The sequence below is a fragment of the Eleutherodactylus coqui genome, chromosome 3 (genome assembly GCF_035609145.1).
Source record: "Eleutherodactylus coqui strain aEleCoq1 chromosome 3, aEleCoq1.hap1, whole genome shotgun sequence".
NCBI lineage: Eukaryota > Metazoa > Chordata > Amphibia > Anura > Eleutherodactylidae > Eleutherodactylus > Eleutherodactylus coqui.
In genome coordinates this window covers 229,549,740-229,568,479 of record NC_089839.1, presented here as the reverse complement: position 1 = coordinate 229,568,479, position 18,740 = coordinate 229,549,740, and the positions used below count along the sequence as shown (strand labels likewise).

Genomic DNA, 18,740 nt, shown 5'->3' with positions numbered 1-18,740 from the left:
TGAAGTACGCGTTTCGATCCCACACAGGATCTTGATCACCTCATCGGTATTACATTTCATTTCTGTTTTAAAACAAACATAATTAAAACCAAAGAAAAACCTGAAAAGTAACCCTTGCTTGTCTGGTTAATTGTTAACACACAGGTAACCTCTTCATCCCCTTTTAGAATGTAATATTATGTATATATATATATATATATATATATATATATATATATATATATATACATACTTATGACAAGGCACAGACATGGGTGGGATTAGTTTGCACTTAACAGGATACTACAACAGGATGGGTAGAGAAATACAAAATAGTCTACTGTTAAAGATGAGAAGGTTTTATGGTCCCTGAATTAATGTTAGAGGGTCACCAGGCCAGCAGTGTTATTTCTGCTATAGATGTCTCATACTTCCCATTCATGCATGAATCCTCTTGAAGAATTTAGGCCTCTACTGAAGGTGTCAAAGGTTGTTATAAATTTATACCCCCAAATTCTTCTGTGGCTTTGTGATTTGAAATTGCTTCTAAGAATAATAACATGAAAGTTAGCCATTAGTCATTAAAAGGTATCATATCTACAAGATAACTTGTTTTTTCTTACTGGGAATAATCACATTTTACTGTGTATGGGACACATCATAGCAGATTGTCTGCACCCACTAGCTCAGGGAAAGCTGAACTTCTCAAGTAGGGTGTGAGCTGTTTACATGGTGCTCCTAGTCTGGGGAAGACGGGCACTGCTAGCCTTCAGGAGTCAGAAATAGCTGCTAAAACCTGTAAATCACTTTCTATCTTGTTGACAGGAGTTTTTGTTCAGGGTCCTGTACGGCACCCATTGTGCCAGAAAAACAAAATGGAGCAACCATCACCTGGTGTTCACAGGAACTGCTCATCCCAGCACATGTAAAGAGCAGTAAAGTACATATAGTACTACACTGTAGAAAGGCACCAGTTTGGTACTTATGTTTTATAAGTGAAATTGGATGATTCTTCCAGCCAATCACACATGCAGCAATATTGTAACTTGAAGGAACATTATATATGAATATTTTATATATAGTATATACTTGTATATTAAAACATATATTCCCAGACTCAAAGAGGTTGTACCATGTCCTACACTTTTATTCTAAACATGTATATGTTAATTTCTACAGAATATGAAGAGGATGAGGACATTTTTACTGAAGTCAACCACATGGTGGAGAAAGACTCTAATGATCGATACTGGTCTCATATGACACCCTGTAAAAACAAGGACTTTTGGCAAACTGACCGAAAATCAGATGTCAATGGGCTAAAAGAGGATGTGAAAAAGCTGAAGGGCCAATTACAGACATCTCAGAAGCATCTTCAAAGCCAAAGTTGTCCATCCTCCAAATTCCACAGCTTCACAGAAGAAGATGAGGGCTGGCATTCTGATACAACGGGACATCACTCAGATATATTTTTAGATCAATTAGCCAACAGAGTATCCAAACTGGAATCTTATTTTTACCATCTCCGGAAAGATGTAGGAACTCAGTGTCACCTAAAACCAGTTCAAAGTCCTGGGTAAGTCACAAACTGTATTTAATCTGCTATTTTCCATCTTAAACAATATTACGTTAAGTGATTTGTATTGCTGTTTCTACGTTGTTACTTAACTGTCCTCATTCCAGAGTTATTCCCTCATGGAAGACTGGTGGTTTGCCCGCTCTATTACAAGCTTGAACTATCGTACCTCCTCTTCTTGCTTTCTGGCTACTAACCTGGTGAAATATTTGGCTTGGTTTTACCCAGCTTTAGACTCCTTGTCATGTGCTTTGTGCCAGTTTACTCTTACACTATGACTACTAGCTATACGATGCTTGATTAACCCTTTTGGTTGCCAGGGGATTATAGACCTTCTGCACCTCTGATAGCTTGGACAATTTTCACTGTTCTGGTATGCAAATAGAACTTGAAATATAAAAAAAAAATTATTATTAAAAAAATGCATAAACTTTTGCATTTTGGCAGAGTGACCACTAATCTAATATAAATAAGCCTACATGATTTTTTTTGCACCACACTTTGCCCGCTTTGCTGTAACTTTGGTGTATGATGTTGGGGTCATTAGATGACACACATGCTCGCCGCTGCCGTAAAATCATCAAATGTGAGTTTAATACATTCAGGGACTGTCAGGTGGGTTGAAAGTTACAATGTTAAAGGGGTTGTCCCGCGCCGAAACGGGGTTTTTTTTTTTCAACAGCCCCCCCCCGTTCGGCGCGAGACAACCCCGATGCAGGGGTTAAACAAGAACACCGGACAGCGCTTACCTGAATCCCCGCGCTCCGGTGACTTCTTACTTACCTGCTGAAGATGGCCGCCGGGATCTTCTCCCTCGGTGGACCGCAGGGCTTCTGTGCGGTCCATTGCCGATTCCAGCCTCCTGATTGGCTGGAATCGGCACGTGACGGGGCGGAGCTACACGGAGCCCCATTGAGAAAAGAAGAAGACCCGGACTGCGCAAGCGCGTCTAATTTGGCGATTAGACGCTGAAAATTAGACGGCTCCATGGAAACGAGGACGCTAGCAACGGAACAGGTAAGTGAAAAATTTCTGATAACTTCTGTATGGCTCATAATTAATGCACAATGTACATTACAAAGTGCATTAATATGGCCATACAGAAGTGTATAGACCCACTTTGTTTCGCGGGACAACCCCTTTAAGTCTATGGGTGGCACTGCTGTGCTTCAGGCATGCGCTGGAATGAGTGAAATGTTGCTAAGCAACACAGCATACACTGCTAAACTGCACCATATACTGCCCAACCAAGAGTGATACAGAGACAGAGAGAGAAAGACAGAGACAAACAGAGAGAGAGAGCAATAGAGAGAGAGTGAGAGAGTGATAGAGACAGAGAGAGCGATAGAGAGACAGTGAGAGAAAGAGTGATAGAGAGAGATAGCGATAGAGAGACAGAAAGAAACAGGCAGAAAGAGAGATGCAGAAACACAGAGAAAGTAATAGACAGAAAGAGAGAAAGATAGTGAGACAGACAGGGAGAGAACAACAGAGAGACAGAGAGCCATAGAGAGACAGTGAGGGACAGAGAGAAACATACAGAGAGAGAGCAAAAGAGAGACAAAGAAACACAGGGAGAAAGTGACAGAGAGAGTGATAGACAGAAAAATAGAGAGTGATAGAGAGATAGTGAGACAGACAGAGAGAGCTAAGAGAGACAGACAGAGAGAGTGATAGAGAGACAGACAGAAAGAAAGCAATAGACAGAAAGAGAGAGAGCAATAGAGAGACAGACAGAGAGAACGATAGTCAGAGATAGCAATAGAGAAAAAGAAACAGATAGAGATAGCAATAGAGAGAGCGATACAGAGAGAGACAGATAGAGAGGGACAGACAGACAGAATGAGAGTGATAGACAGAGAGAGCAATAGAGAGAGAGAGAAAGAGCGATAGAAAGACTCAGAGAAAGTGATAGAGAGTCAGACAGCAATAGAGAGGGAGAGAGCAATAGAGACAGAAAGAGAGAGCGATAGAGAGAGGGACAGACAGATAGGATAAGAGTGACAGACAGACAGAATGAGAGCGATAGAGAGACAGAGAGAGCGATAGAGAGACAGAGAGAAAGAGCGATAGAAAGACTCAGAGAAAGTGATAGAGAGTCAGACAGCAATAGAGAGGGAGAGAGCAATAGAGACAGAAAGAGAGAGCGATAGAGAGAGGGACAGACAGATAGGATAAGAGTGACAGACAGACAGAATGAGAGCGATAGAGAGACAGACAGAGAGAGCGATAGAGAGACAGAGAGAAAGAGCGATAGAAAGACTCAGAGAAAGTGATAGAGAGTCAGACAGCAATAGAGAGGGAGAGAGCAATAGAGACAGAAAGAGAGAGCGATAGAGAGAGGGACAGACAGATAGGATAAGAGTGACAGACAGACAGAATGAGAGCGATAGAGAGACAGACAGAGAGAGCGATAGAGAGACAGAGAGAAAGAGCGATAGAAAGACTCAGAGAAAGTGATAGAGAGTCAGACAGCAATAGAGAGGAAGAGAGCAATAGAGACAGAAAGAGAGAGCGATAGAGAGAGGGACAGACAGATAGGATAAGAGTGACAGACAGACAGAATGAGAGCGATAGAGAGACAGACAGAGAGAGCGATAGAGAGACAGAGAGAAAGAGCAATAGAAAGACCCAGAGAAAGTGATAGAGAGACAGAGAAAGAGTGATAGAGAGGGAGAGAACAATAGAGACAGAAAGAGAGAGAGATAGAGAGAGAGCAAGAGACAGACAGAGAGACAGAGCGATAGAGAGACAGAGAGAAAGAGCGATAGTAAGACCCAAAGAAAGTGATAGAGAGACGGAGATGGAGTGATAGAGAGGCAGAGAACAATAGAGACAGAAAGAGAGCAATAGAGAGATAGAGCAAGAGACAGACAGACAGAGCGATACATAGAAAAAGAGATAGACAGACAGAGAGAGAGAGAGACAGACAATGAAAGAGACAGATACAAAGACAAATAAAGTGAGAGGCAATCAGTGAGAGAGACAAAAAGAGAGACAGACAAACAAAGAAAGAAACAGACAGCAACTGCATTACATCGTTCAATCCCCAATGTGTGTCCACCGCATGCTCTCACTCTCTGTCCAATCAGATGCTCTACAGAAATGATTAGCAGCACAGACTTCTACATAAATCTATCAGCAGTTTTTCATGAGCAAAACTGCCAATGGAATTCCTTTAAATGTCCTTTCTATTGCATTTGAAAAATCTAACATTGTTTCACCTGTTTCAGAAAATACGATTGGCTGATTCAAGCACAGGCTCGGGAGCTATCATTACTGCGACAGAAGCTGAGAGAAGGACAAAGTATGTGTCATATTCTTACTCAACATTTGGAAGAGGCCATAAAATCATTTGAAGAGATCCTTCGAGCTAATGACGTAGATTACTTCATGGGACAAAGTTTCAGAGAGCACTTAACCCAAGGGAATCAGTTGGCAAAGAAACTGAACAGTAAACTTAACAGCAGTAAGTTTTCAATATCCTATTAATTAAAAAGATATTAACTTGATGGATAGATGTACAAAAAAACATCTGCTTTGCATGATGCTTACAGAATTTTCTTTTGCAAAACTTTCCCATGTTCTGTACATCTGTACAATGTTTAGGTTGTCTACTAACATAGTCACCATAGTGCAGGGGAGTTGCTAGCACTGGAGATCTAGGGCATATGCCCTGGACCTCTAGCCCAATGCCTCAAATATCTGGGCAAGTTCTGTGTCAACTGTTTTGGCGTTCACAGGACACTGATACAGCTAGTAACTATAGTAGAGCCAGGAGTCAGAGGCTGTCCTCTCTACATTTCTCCAGCACCATACAGAGAAAATGAACCAGCCCACCAGCAGGATCCACGGACTGGTTAATAATGTGCAAACCAGATCCCTGACAAGGAGTGGATTAAATGGCAGTGACCTGAACGGGTTAAAGCCCAACATTAATGGAGACCAGAGCCACAAAATACACTCCTTGTCAGGGATCTGGTTTGCACATTAATAACCAGTATATATTAATTTGTCTCTCACAAGAGGCCTAGTCTCATATCTATCTTTATGTCTAGGCGTCCGAGTGTACGTTGATATCACACTATTATAAGCGATCTTGGAGTGATAACTTTCATCAGTGATCTTTCCCCTCTGTGTGTTTGTTTGTCTTTTTGGCCTTCTTGATATTATCTTTTAATCATAATTAATAAACGTTATATTTTAGAATCTTACCTGTGAAGGCTTTCCATATAGATTTTCATTCTCCTGCCGATGTCAGTTATTATATGGCCTAACCACTGTCTGTGTGTATAGCATCCCTCACTCTCCACCCCGCCATACCGTGCGCATCTCCAGCCCCGTTACCTTCTGTATCATCCCATTATTTGTAGTATGTAAGCTTGCTGGAGTAGGACCCTCACCCCTATTGTTTCCATCAATTGATTACTACATGTAACCGTGGTTTTGTTTCTGTTCCCACAGTTTTGTAGTCGCTGTGGAATATGTTGGGGCTATATAAATAAAGATTATTCTTATTATAGAGGCATTAGAAAACAATTAGAAAAGTGGGCATAAGGCCCAATGCCCACGGCCGTATTTGCACTGCAGGATCAGGATCAAGCGTTCGCCTACAGGATTCAGAGCGAGCGATATTGCTCATTATTTTCAATGTATCTGCAAAAATTTATATATATCACACTTGCATGCCATATGATGTGCATGCTAGTGCAATGCGATTTTTCTATTTTTTACTATTGAAACAACATGTGATTTTCACAGCATGAAAAACCTAGGTTGCAACAATGCAATCCAGTTTTCTTGCAAAAAGCAGCACAATCACGGGGGAATCGCAGGTTTTTATCCATTTCACTTCCATTTTGTAAAGTTTCGTTTTGTGTAAGACAGGAGTCACCAAAAAAACATCAGTGTGAATTCAGCCTTAAAGAATGTAATCATGTGATATTACAGCTCCCAGTATGACCTAAACAATGGTTAAGGATACGGTGAGAGTTGCAGATTCACGAGCTAGAACGCTGCAGAACTTACATATGAACACAGTACTGATGAACCAGTCAGAGCAGAAGACACAATGAAGTTGAGTGACTCCATACTGCTTCTCCTGATATAAAGTATCACATTTTGGTGCACAGCCAGCAGCCTTATATTTTCAACATGTTCTCTTGTCAACTTCTACTCTCTGGCATCTCAGAGAAAAAGAAACCAGATAGGAGGTTGACAAGAGGAGCCTTATTGAAGATGCACCAAAAGCTGGTCCATGCACAGTGATGTATGGAGAGCAGATGACTGCAGGTCTCACAACAAACTGTGCAAAGAAGGGAGCAACTCATTATAACATGTTTCCCTGAAAATAAGACACTGTCTAATATTAATTTTTTAATGTTTTTAATAACAGTGTCTTATCTTCGGGGGTGTCTAATAATACTCACCTACTGCCGGCGTTCAGGTCCTTGCACTGGCCTCGATCGGTGCTGCAGGCTGCCACGTCCTCCTTCAAGCCGACAGAGCAGTTCTTCCTGAAAGTGGGGCTTGAATACCCCGCCTCCAGGAAGCTAATGCTCTGATTGGTTAATCGAGCACCGCGTCAGCCAATGAGAGCCGGCGCTCCACTAACCAATTACAGCCATTCAATGACATCATTGAATGGCTGTGATTGGTTACTCCAGCGCCGGCTTTCATTAGCTGACACAGCGCTGGATTAAAGGGGTTGTCCCGCGGCAGCAAGTGGGTCTATACACTTCTGTATGGCCATATTAATGCACTTTGTAATGTACATTGTGCATTAATTATGAGCCATACAGAAGTTATCAAAAGTTTTATACTTACCTGCTCCGTTGCTGGCGTCCTCGTCTCCATGGTGCCGACTAATTTTCGGCCTCCGATGGCCAAATTAGCCGCGCTTGCGCAGTCCGGGTCTTCTGCTGTCTTCAATGGGGCCGCTCGTGCAGAATGCCGGCTCCGTGTAGCTCCGCCCCGTCACGTGCCGATTCCAGCCAATCAGGAGGCTGGAATCGGCAATGGACCGCACAGAAGAGCTGCGGTCCACGGAGGGAGCAGACCCCGGCGGCCATCTTCAGCAGGTGAGTATGAAGACGCCGGGCCGCCGGGATTCAGGTAAGCACTCTCCGGTTTGTTTTTTTAACCCCTGTATCGGGGTTGTCTCGCGCCGAACGGGGGGGGGGGGGGGGGTTAAAAAAAACCAAAAAAAAACCATTTCGGCGCGGGACAACCCCTTTAACCAATCGAAGCATTAGCTTCCTGGAGGCGGGGTATTCAAGCCCCACTTCCAGGAAGAACTGCTCTGTCGGCTTGAAGGAGGAAGCGGCAGCCTGCAGCAGCGATGGAGACTAGCGTGAGGACTGGATCACCGGCGGTAGGTGAGTATTGTTTTTTTTTACATGTAGCCTAGCTAGGGCTTTTTTTCAGAGGAGGTCTTATATTTCAAGCCTCCCCCAAAAATCAGGGGGGGTTTTACTATCGGGGGAAACAGGGCAGTTATCAAACATTCTTCCTTCTCGGACCACAGCCACACCTGCCCGAGTCTTCCAGGTGCTGACGTTAGCCTTACCTCCATTAAAAATCAGCTGTCATGCCTAAAATAGTTATATTCAAATTATAAAATCAACCAAAAATGTTATACATTTAATTTACATATATTGCTTTGTATTTATATATATATATATATATTTTTTTTTTTATTTATTTTTTTTTTTATTATTATTTTTTTTTTTCATTTGCAGAAGGATTTTCAAAAGTACATACAAACATGAAGAACGAATTACTGGTAAACAGGTAAATATCATATTAATAGCTGATTGGTAGAGTCTGTAGAAGGAATTTTAGCACTTAAAGGGGTTGTGCCAAGATCACAACTTCTGCTCATATGACCCATTAGCGGGTCCACTGCTCAAGCTCCACCTCGATGACCCAGAACTTTTTGGCAGACGTTAGTTCGTCATTGTATTATAGGACAGTCATTCATCTGAATGTCCATCTTGTTATACTACATTTCGCCTGTAGCTGTAGCACTGAAGTGAATGGGAACCTTGCAGTTAATACCAAGCCAGACCACTGCAGTGGGATTGCAGAAATCAGCTGCAGTCAGTAGCGCACCAGCCTAGCACACAGCTGATTTCTGGTGGCCCCAGTCAATGGACCCCCGCCATCTACTATTGTTTATAACTGGCTTGTAAAATCTGGTGTTTTATTGAAAGCACATTAAACCACCTAACTGTTTCGATTTGCAGGATCTCTTAATAACAACATGGTTGCTTAATACACTGCACTGCAAAGGCTTATATGGAGAAACCATAATAGACGTAATTAGATAATGACCAATCAGAGAACATAACCAATGAAGTGATGGTAATCAGAAAACAGTTCACCAACAGTTGCTACATTTATAAGGCCTCCTGCCCACAGCCGGGTCAGATTCCGACTGCGAAAGCTCACAGTGAAATCAGGCCCAGCGCCTCCCAGAGACCCTATACTCACCTGTCCAGATCCACCATAAGTGTCTCACCTGATGCACACGCGCAGTGCAGCGCTGGGCTGTGATGCGGATTCCCATGATACTCCGCAGTGCCCACAGTGCGGAATAACGTGGGACAGCTTCCATTGACTGCAATGGAAGCCGTCTGTGCGATTTTCCACACAAAATAGAACATGCTGCGATTCTCCCCCCGCAAGTGGAAAAATCACAATTGATTTCCGCTCATGCGCAGGGGAGAACGTTTTAACACAGCATGTCTATGGACAGTCATTGCTGCAGAATTTGCAACAGGCATCTGGCCGTAAATTCAGCAGTGATAATCCGTCCGTGGGCATTAGCCCGAAGGAACATATCTACGAACGTGGCTGAGACATCAAAAACAAACAAAAAAGTCGTATTTAAATTGGGGAGCCCAGAATTGGACACAAGAAGAGTAGAGGGGAATAATTACCTCACGTGATCTAGACTCTATGCTTCTCTTAATAGATCACAGAATTGTGTTTGCCTTTTTGGCTGCTGCATCACATTGTTGACTCATGTGCAGTCTGTGATCTATTAGTATACCCAAGTCTTTTTCACATGTGATGCTGCTTAGCCGAATTCCTCCCATTCTGTACCTTTTTCATTCATTTTCTTGCTCAGATGTAGGACTTTACATTTTTTCCTGTTAAGTACCATTCTGTTATTCACAGCCTGTCTAGATCTTTTTAAATCTTCTCTCTCACACATCTCTAGTGTTACTATCCCTTCTAGCTTTGTGTCATCGGCAAATTTGATCAGTTTCCCCTCAATTCCCTCATCTAGATCATTTATAAAAATGTTGAACAACACTGGGCCTAGGACAGAGCCTTGTGGTACCCCACTTAAGACGTTCTTCCAATCGGATATACATTGATTAACATTTATTATTTTGGGTGTTTTAGACTTATTTTGGGTCTTATTTGTTATGTTTCACTTTTACATAGTTTATCGTGCTGTTTGAAGGGGTTATCCAAGATGTTTAAAAGGTTCCCTACCACCAAGAAAACTGATAACACAAATGGAAGCTATGATGATCAATTTATTCAGCTAGCCCTTACAGCATTGCAGCTTCGGTTTTCCCTATCATGCTTTGTGTACTTTGCTACTATGATAACGTACCCACTGCAGATAATCACTTGGCCTTAGCAGTATATGGCACAAAAACTGAGACCCATAATTGCTCATGTGGAATGCATGGGCATGTCATCTCTGCAGTCAAGAAAATAATTATAATTATTCAGCCATTGAAAATCAAAGGTCACTGTTATATCACCAAAACATAATATGTCTAGATATTACTGTAACCTACATCTTATGGTGCCCCTAGTGTTCTTTTAATTCCATTCAACAAGTCACAAAGTTGAGTGCTAATAGACATATATGCCCAGTAGCTTATTACCCAACCTACATCCTCTTGTGCACAGGTAGTGTCATCATATCTGCTATTGTGTAGGCTAGCCAACAAAATCAGCACACTGGAAGAGGCTCTTCTCACTGGCACAGAACACATTAGGTGTGAGAGGACATCAAAAGAACAGCAGGGGGCGCCTTAAAAAGTGTGAAAAAGCCAATATCTATATGCCCTAATGGAGTATATGGTCATGGGTTATCCTGATGAGGCAACCCTTTTAAGTTAACTGGCTGTTGATGTTCTTTTAACAGACCTAAAATAAAGATTCCGCAGAAGAATAATCTAATAGAGACTTTCCAGTTTACTCCTGAGAATCATTCTTTTTCTCCATCCAACAGCCATGGTTACTCAGAGTCAGATGGATCAATCATGTTACGTGACCAGTTCTCTGCCAATGATGAGATAGATGGCTTTTCGGAGTTGTCAGCAACAAGTGATTGCTCCAGCTATGAACAAGACAGTACCCAAGACTCAGGTATTGTATAATAGAAAAAATTTTTTGGGGTGCTTCATTATATCCTTTCAATTGTCTCTGGAAAGATTTAAAGAGAAAATGCTGATTATTCACTGGAATTGGGATCTATTTAGCTATAAAGACTATGAGAAAATGCCAAAACTTAATCTACATGGCAATGTACCACCTTTTACAATGTTCCTTATTTAATAAAGCTTTTATGATAGAATTGTGACTTCAACTTTGAACTTACTTAGCAGAGCTGTGTGTGTGTGACATGCATGTAGCAGAGCTCGCCACCAGAAACACTGATACTATAATTTCCTAATAATTACTAGTAGCTTAAATAGAGGCAGTTGTCTACTTTTCTGAGCATCGGACACAGTTAAACTCTCCCCCCCTGAAAAATCAACGATTGCTTGTTCTAGATTTGATGGCGCGATCTTTTTACATGCCCGAAAATCACTCATGTGAATGAATGCATTGGAATCCAATGCTTCACATGGTCACAATTTTTGAATGCAGCTCCAATAGCTGCGTATATACGATCGTGTGAATGAGACCTTAAACAAAGTGTTTTTCATATGAATAGGTAAAACAAAAAAAAAGTTTGGTATGGTGTTAGCCAGTAGAGCAAAGTGTGATTGTTCTCAGTGAGAGAAACCAAGTAATCTTGTAGATATGATACCTTTTAATGGCTAACAAAAATACATGATGTTACAAGAAGCTTTCGGGTGGTTATTATCGACCCTTTATCAGGCTAATAAAACTGGTTTGGATGAGGCACAAATGCAACGCAAATGCAGAGACACTCCTTGATCTAAAAAAATATTCACACACAGAAATTTGAGACTGTCTGCACTTAAAATAACACTAAACAACCTGAGAAAAGAGATAAATACTTAAACAGTCCACTGAGCTAAGGAATGTGACAGTTTTACCATGTCTGTTATCTCTCCTTTAAAGTCCAAACATAGAAAGAGATGCAAATAAGAAGGAGATGGAAACACTAGCCCTGCAGCACCACCTATTGGATGTCAACATTTTACAAATCAATTTCTGTATTTTTATCTTTAAAAAAAAAAAAAACAATAATTGGGAAGAGGACGCCCTTCTTGACCTCCTTTATACCTTTCATATTCTCCACTTATGCAAGAATCCCGGGCCAAGGTTCATTCCATTCTTGAGGGTATCAAACATGGCCATAAATTTATGCTAACAAATTCTTCTGTGATGATGTGACTTGGAGTTGCCTTTCGGTATAACTCTCATCTGCTCTATGCTATGTTCGTGACCACAAAAATGTTTTTCCTCTCTAATTGAGTGGCGATGAGATCTCAATTAGAGAGGAAAAACATTTTTCCTCTCAGTTTTTGTCTTGTTTCTCCGATATAAAGCCCCCCAACAGGACATTCACTGCACAGGATCAGGTACACAACATTGGACATGGAACATGTGAATGTCCCAGGGATCTTTTAATCCTGCTGTGTTTTGGGGATCCGTATCCTTTCTTCAGTCAGTACATGTGAGCAGGTCTTGCAGCTCCTTAAATTACAGGGATAAGTTCTCTTTTTACGTGTCTGAGGGCAATGCACTCCTGACTATAAAGTTCCTCAAATTAGGAGGTTACCTGTAACACAGGAGGGGAGTGTCCGGGAATATGGTTTTCAAACTGTCATCCTTGAGTAGGGTATGATGGAGTTTCTTTGCAGTCTTCCTTTGAACCTCTAGCTGTGAATTGTAGGTCACTACTAGAGGCACACGTCCATTTTTTTCTTTCTCCTTGTATTAGAATAGTTGATTTCTAGGTATCCTGGTGGCTCTGGTGATTTGGTCATCAATTGTGGTGGGATGGTAGCCCTGATTTAAAAATGTCTTGTTGAGATTGTGTAAATGTTCCTCTCTGTCTGTTGGGTTGGAGCAGATCCGGTTGTATCTGATGGCCTGGATGTAGACAAAGGACTTTTTGATGTGCTTAGGATGGTAAATGTCTCAACTGAGGTATGTGGGTCGATCAATTGGTTTGTAGTATAGGTATGTCTGTATTGAGTTGTTTGAAATTTTTATGGTGGTGTCCAAAAAGTTGATTTCTGTGTACGAGTAGCTTAATGTCAGGTTTATGGTTGGGTGAAATGCATTGAATCTATCATGGAATTTTATTAGTTCTTGTTCAGTGTTGGTCCAAATGATTATGATGTCATCATCAATGTAGCGGAAGTAGGCCAGTGGTTTGCTGGGGCAGGAGGCCAAAAAGTCACTCTCCAGTTTTGCCATGAAAAGGCTGGCATATTGTGGTGCCATTTTACTGCCCATGGTGATTCCGGTGAGTTACAATAATATCTCTTTGCCAAAGGAGAAATAATTGTATGAACCTTGTGAGTTGTAACATGGATTCAGAGGCAACCCCATTGGCCTCAAGGTGCGCCTGGCAGGCGGTCAATCCATCTTCATGTGGGATGTTGGATTATAAGGACTCCACATCAATGGTGGTCAGGATTGCACAATCTGGGAGGAGACCTATGGTAGACAGTTTGTTCAGTAGGTCCATGGTGTCCTGCAAGTAGCTGGTTGTGGTCCTCACCAGTGGTTTGAGGACACCTTCCACCCATACAGACGAGTTTCATTAGCCTGATGAAGGGTCGATAATAACCACCCGAAAGCTCGCTATAACATCATGTATTTTTGTTAGCCATTAACCCCTTGAGTGGCACGCCCGGAAATTTTCCGGGATGAGCTCCACTGCTCATAGCGACATAGCCCGGAAGATTTCCGGGCTATGTATCACTATGGGAGCTGCAGAGCACAATGCCACAAGCTGTGACAGTGTGCTCGGCCTGCACAGACCCACAGAGAACAAAGCAAGGGCTTTGAAAAACCAGCAGAAGATATTGCCGATATGCCGACAATCTCCTGCTTTGTTTGCAGGTTGCCATAGAGACCATCGGCTTGTCAGAAGCAAGCCGATGGTCTCTGTGGCAGGGAGAGCTTGGTGCTTGGCTGTGAGAGGACAGCTAGGTACCAGCTCTTACAGCAGAGATCAGAGAAAACCTCCGATCTCTGCTGTGTTAACCCTTTACATACGGCAGTCTATGTGACTGCAGCATGTAAATGGCTGTCACTGCAGCATGTAAAGGGCTGTAACCATCGGACCCCCGGAATGTGATCAGGGGGTCCTGATGGGTCCCTGTGGAAGTCCCCTAAAGGGACAAAAAAACAAAAAACTTTAAAGCAAAGAAAAAAAGGAAAAAAATTATAAAAACACTTGTCTCCCTTTACTTTGTAAAAAATCAAAAATACAATCACACATGTGGTATCCATGCGTCGTAATGACCCAGAGAAGGAAGTTAATACATTATTTAACTCCTTAATGACATGGCCCCTTTTTTTCTTTTTTCCCCATTTCTTTTTTTCCTCCCCCCTGTTTAAAAAATCACAACTTGTCCCGCAAAAAACAAGCCCTTATATGGCCATGTCAATGGAAAAATGAAAAAGTTATGGCTCTTGAGACGCAACTGCAAAATTAGTTGAAATTCAATGATTAGACCATTTTAAAAAACCTGCCCTGGTGGGCACGACAGGGTGGTAGGAAACCCGCCACTCAAGGGGTTAAAAGGTATCATATCTACAAGATTACTTGGTTTCTCTCACTGAGGATAATCACATGTTTCATATAAATAGTTAATACTTGGATATTCAAGTAGGATACATTTTTTTTACTATCATTTATTGCAGTACTTGGTACATTGCAAGTGCATGAAAATAGGAGGTATAATTATATTATAAAATAGGCTAGATATGTGTTATATTAGATGAATAAGCACTTCAATGGAACTGGATTCTATGAAAAATAAACAGTGAAGACTACACATAATGACCTGTCTATAGAAGAACAGGGTAGAGTCTTCTGGGGTTTTGTTGCATTTACAAATTAAAGCACACTGAAATTAACACTAAACTTTCCCATACTCTGTATTGTATATGGGTTATCCAGCAATATTCTTTGTACACATAAATTATCGTGTACATGCTATTTGTAAACAGTTCTGTAGTACCCCTATGCCCTAAACTTAGCTCTTCACATCTGATAGCTTTTGGCAGTACACTTATTGAGCCAACTGATATCTCCCCCGATCCAAGCGGACATGTTTATTTAAATTGTTTCAATTGAGATTTTTATTTCAATGGAGAGGTGACAAAAAAACTAATGTCAAACACCTCTAGGAGAGGGTTAGTGGCTTATGTACCAGGAGAATCGGCCATATTGGAATCCAGCATAACAGATACTTCTCCTCTGCCACAGTAGATTGGCTACTATGTGACTGGCCCTTATCAAGTTGTACAGAAATAGAAATATGTTGTTTCTGGTATATCAGATCAGCATTGTGTGTCTTAGACTACCGATGTATATTGTGCACAGTCTGCATCAAGTAGTCGGAGAAGCAGTGCAGCCATCTTTGTTTGTTCAGGCCTGGAGGGTCCCTTTAAATATCTTCATTTTCTTTTAGATTCGTGCTGCAACTCTATATTTTTGGATAGTATTCCGCAGATGGATACGCTCAACAGAAATGAGCTTTATATCTTTTGTCACACTGAGGATCTCAGTGCTTTGAAGAAAAGCATATTGGATGGGAAGACATTGTTACACAACATTGAGATATGTGTACAGTCATTCCTTCATATACCTTTCCTTGAAGAACATGGAAGCAAGGTAATAATAATTCAACACGCTTAAATTGAAAGCATGACCTATTTTTCACTATATAAAATAGATACTGACAAATATTCAGTGTATTTATTTTCTGATGGTAGATTTTTAATTCTATCTTATGTACATACAATTATGGGGCAGCCACGTGGCCTGAGCTGCTGCTGACACCATTTAGAGAGATGCTTTACAGTAGCTACATGAACTATGGGTGTCTGTAGACTGGAAACGTTCTTTGATTTTACATGTGCAGTGGTCATTGTGCAGGGAGAGGGAGGTATGAGAGCCATGACCATCACCTATTGTGCATGTATATATATATATATGTGTGTGTGTGTGTGTGTGTGTGTAACATGTCATTCTACTCCTGCCTGATGAAAATGAGATGAATATTAAAGAATTCAAAACATGATGTAGAAACATAGAGTTGTAAGGGACCTCTGGGGTAATCAAGTCCAACCCCCTGCTCAATGCAGGATTTACTAAACCATCCCAGACAGATGTCTGTCTAGCCTTTTGGAGAACTCGCAGCCTCCCATGGCAACCAGTTCCACTCACTGATCACCCTCAGTTTCAAAAAGATTTTTTTAATATCTAATTTGTGTCTCCACCCTTTCAGTTTCATCCCATTGCTTCTAGTCTTTCCTTGTACAAATGAGAATAGGGCTGATCCCTCTGCACTGTGACAGCCCTTCAGATATTTGTAGATGACTATTAAGTCTCCTCTCAGCTTTCTTTTTTGAAAGCTAAACATTCCCAGATCAGGTCCTTTAACCATTTATCTGTGAGGACTTGATCCGGGAACCTCCTGCACTCCAAGCAGTAGCCCTTCTTATTGAGCTAACCAGGCATTTGGACAAATCCCTCTGCATACTTTGACCTTGTTTTCCAGATCATACTATCCAGCCCTTGTTCTAGCTCCACCTGTTCCTGATTAGGAATTGCTACAAAAGCCTGGGCCTGACACTCTTGCATTGCTTGATTATTGTGCTCCATTGCCTGTATCAAGCTTCCTGTCCTCACCTGCTCCTTTCCTGCATATGGGACTATCTGCTGATGACTCCTGGCTTCCCATCTGACAACGCTTCCTACCTCATATATTTGTTTTGCAAACGTGACTACCTGCTGATGACTAATGGCTTTCCATGTGACTACACTTCCCGCCTTATCCATTTGTACTGCATATGTGACTACCTGCTGATGACTCCTGACTTTCCATCTGACTACACTTTGCACCTCATCCATTTCTGTTGCAAACATGACTACCTGCTGACGACTCCTGGCTTCCCATCTGACTCTGCTTCTCACCTGAGTCATTGTACTGCAAACGTGACTACCTGGTGATGACCTCCAGCTTCCTCCTGACTATTCTCCAATCCTGCATGGCTACTACACAAGCGTCTCCTAACCAGCACCCGAAAGACGTTATGTCCTCATAGGACATGGTTTGCAAACTGCTCACCATAATAGTAGCTCTTCTCTGAATTTGCTTCAGTTTGTCGATGTATTTTTAAAATGAGGGTGCCCAGAACTAGACACAGTATTCAAGATGAGGTCTGACTAAGGAAGAATAGAGAGGGAAAATTGCCTCACTTGATCTAGACTCTCTTAATACATCCCACAATTGTTTCTGCCATTTTTGCTGCTGCATCACACTGTTGACTCATATTCAGTCAGTGATCTATTAGTATACACAAATCTTCTAGTATAAAAGCGGGGCTTACAGGCCTGTAGTTTCCTGGATCCATCTTTTTCTCTTATTTGAAGCTAGGGACAAAATTTACCCTTTTCCAAACTTTTCAAATTTTCAAATTCGAGTGGTTCAGCAATTACCTCTGCTGCTTACTTCAGTATCCTAGGATGTAATTCATCTGGACCTGGAGACTTGAATTCATGTAAGTTAGCTAAGTGTTCCCTCACCATCTCTCTGCTTATAGATAGCCTGCATTCTTTTATTCGTTTAGCCTATTATCTGAGGATCAGTAGCTAGAGTGAAAACTGCTAAACCTGGTGAAATAAAAAAAAAAAATACCAAAAATCTTAAAAATATAATTAATATCAAAAGGATTTTAAATAATAGGTCATTTTCTGATGACACATTCCTTTTAACATAAGGCAATACAGTTAAATGCTTGTAAAGTCAATGTTGTATCTTTTGCTTATATTCATAATGTTGTACAGTCGAAGGGCCACTTCAGTGAAAACTCATTTTCCAATCACTGCACCCATTCCCTCATTCTGAATGTCTTCTATGTACATTGCACTCACTTCAATGTAGTGCAGCCTCTTGTCTGATACTTATCAGACACCATGTTGATTTTTAGATTTCCCCTGCTTCCTTTATTCTTTGCTAGAAATCCCATGATGCATGAGAACCGTATCACATGGGCAGCTAAAGCCAGAGCCATTGCTGCCTGTTGGGAGAACGATGTGATTATCATTACCCTTTGTATTCACTTAAATAACCTTAAGACCATAAGTATTCAGAGATGATGAACTGCTATCTCCCTCATTATCACTGTGTGACAGGATTCTCACAGCCCTCCCTGTATTTACAGTCATACACACATGGCTGTCAATCACTGATAAGACCGCACATTGGACTATTCAACTCAGGATGTGCAGAGATATAAATGAATAAAATACAAGTTATACTGACTCTTTCCCCATAATACTATATATCAGTCTGCTCAGCTCCTCCTGCTCTATAACATGATGCCTGCAGTTTATACAGGTGTGTTCCTATACAGTTTGGCATTGTTTGGACCATGTGAGATTTTGAAGGGATACTCCACTAGCAACCTAGTTGTCAATTTATTCATGCATTCCTAGCAGAAATGAAAGAGGAATAGGACAACCCAAAATTATAAGAGAAGATGCTTTAGGATTGTTACAGAGAATACAATTATTTACTAAAACAGACCTGACAGTTCATCCCTAAAGGGAATCTATCAGCTACTTTTAGCCCTATAAGCTAAGCTTATGTCCTCAATTTAGCTGACCTGCTGAGCTCAGGATGTAAGTTTTATACTCGCCTCCCCCGTCATTCCCTTGGTGTCAGCGATGAGAACCACCACTGAATGCATTGAGCCGCACACTATA

At 41.4% G+C, this 18,740-nt stretch overlaps 1 protein-coding gene across 3 annotated transcripts in view; it reads left to right on the top strand.

Annotated features, from left to right (window-relative positions):
* The window catches only part of PDE4DIP (phosphodiesterase 4D interacting protein), a 144,765-nt gene that overhangs the window by 116,607 nt on the left and 9,418 nt on the right, over positions 1-18,740 (top strand). For 2 of the 3 annotated variants that reach the window (XM_066597053.1, XM_066597051.1), the window contains 5 exons: positions 1,159-1,555; positions 4,789-5,024; positions 8,296-8,347; positions 10,731-10,954; positions 15,439-15,641. In XM_066597053.1, coding sequence (XP_066453150.1) covers positions 1,159-1,555; positions 4,789-5,024; positions 8,296-8,347; positions 10,731-10,954; positions 15,439-15,641 — 1,112 coding nt within the window. The remainder of the gene's footprint in view (positions 1-1,158; positions 1,556-4,788; positions 5,025-8,295; positions 8,348-10,730; positions 10,955-15,438; positions 15,642-18,740) is intronic. The other variant, XM_066597052.1, reaches the window with a different exon arrangement.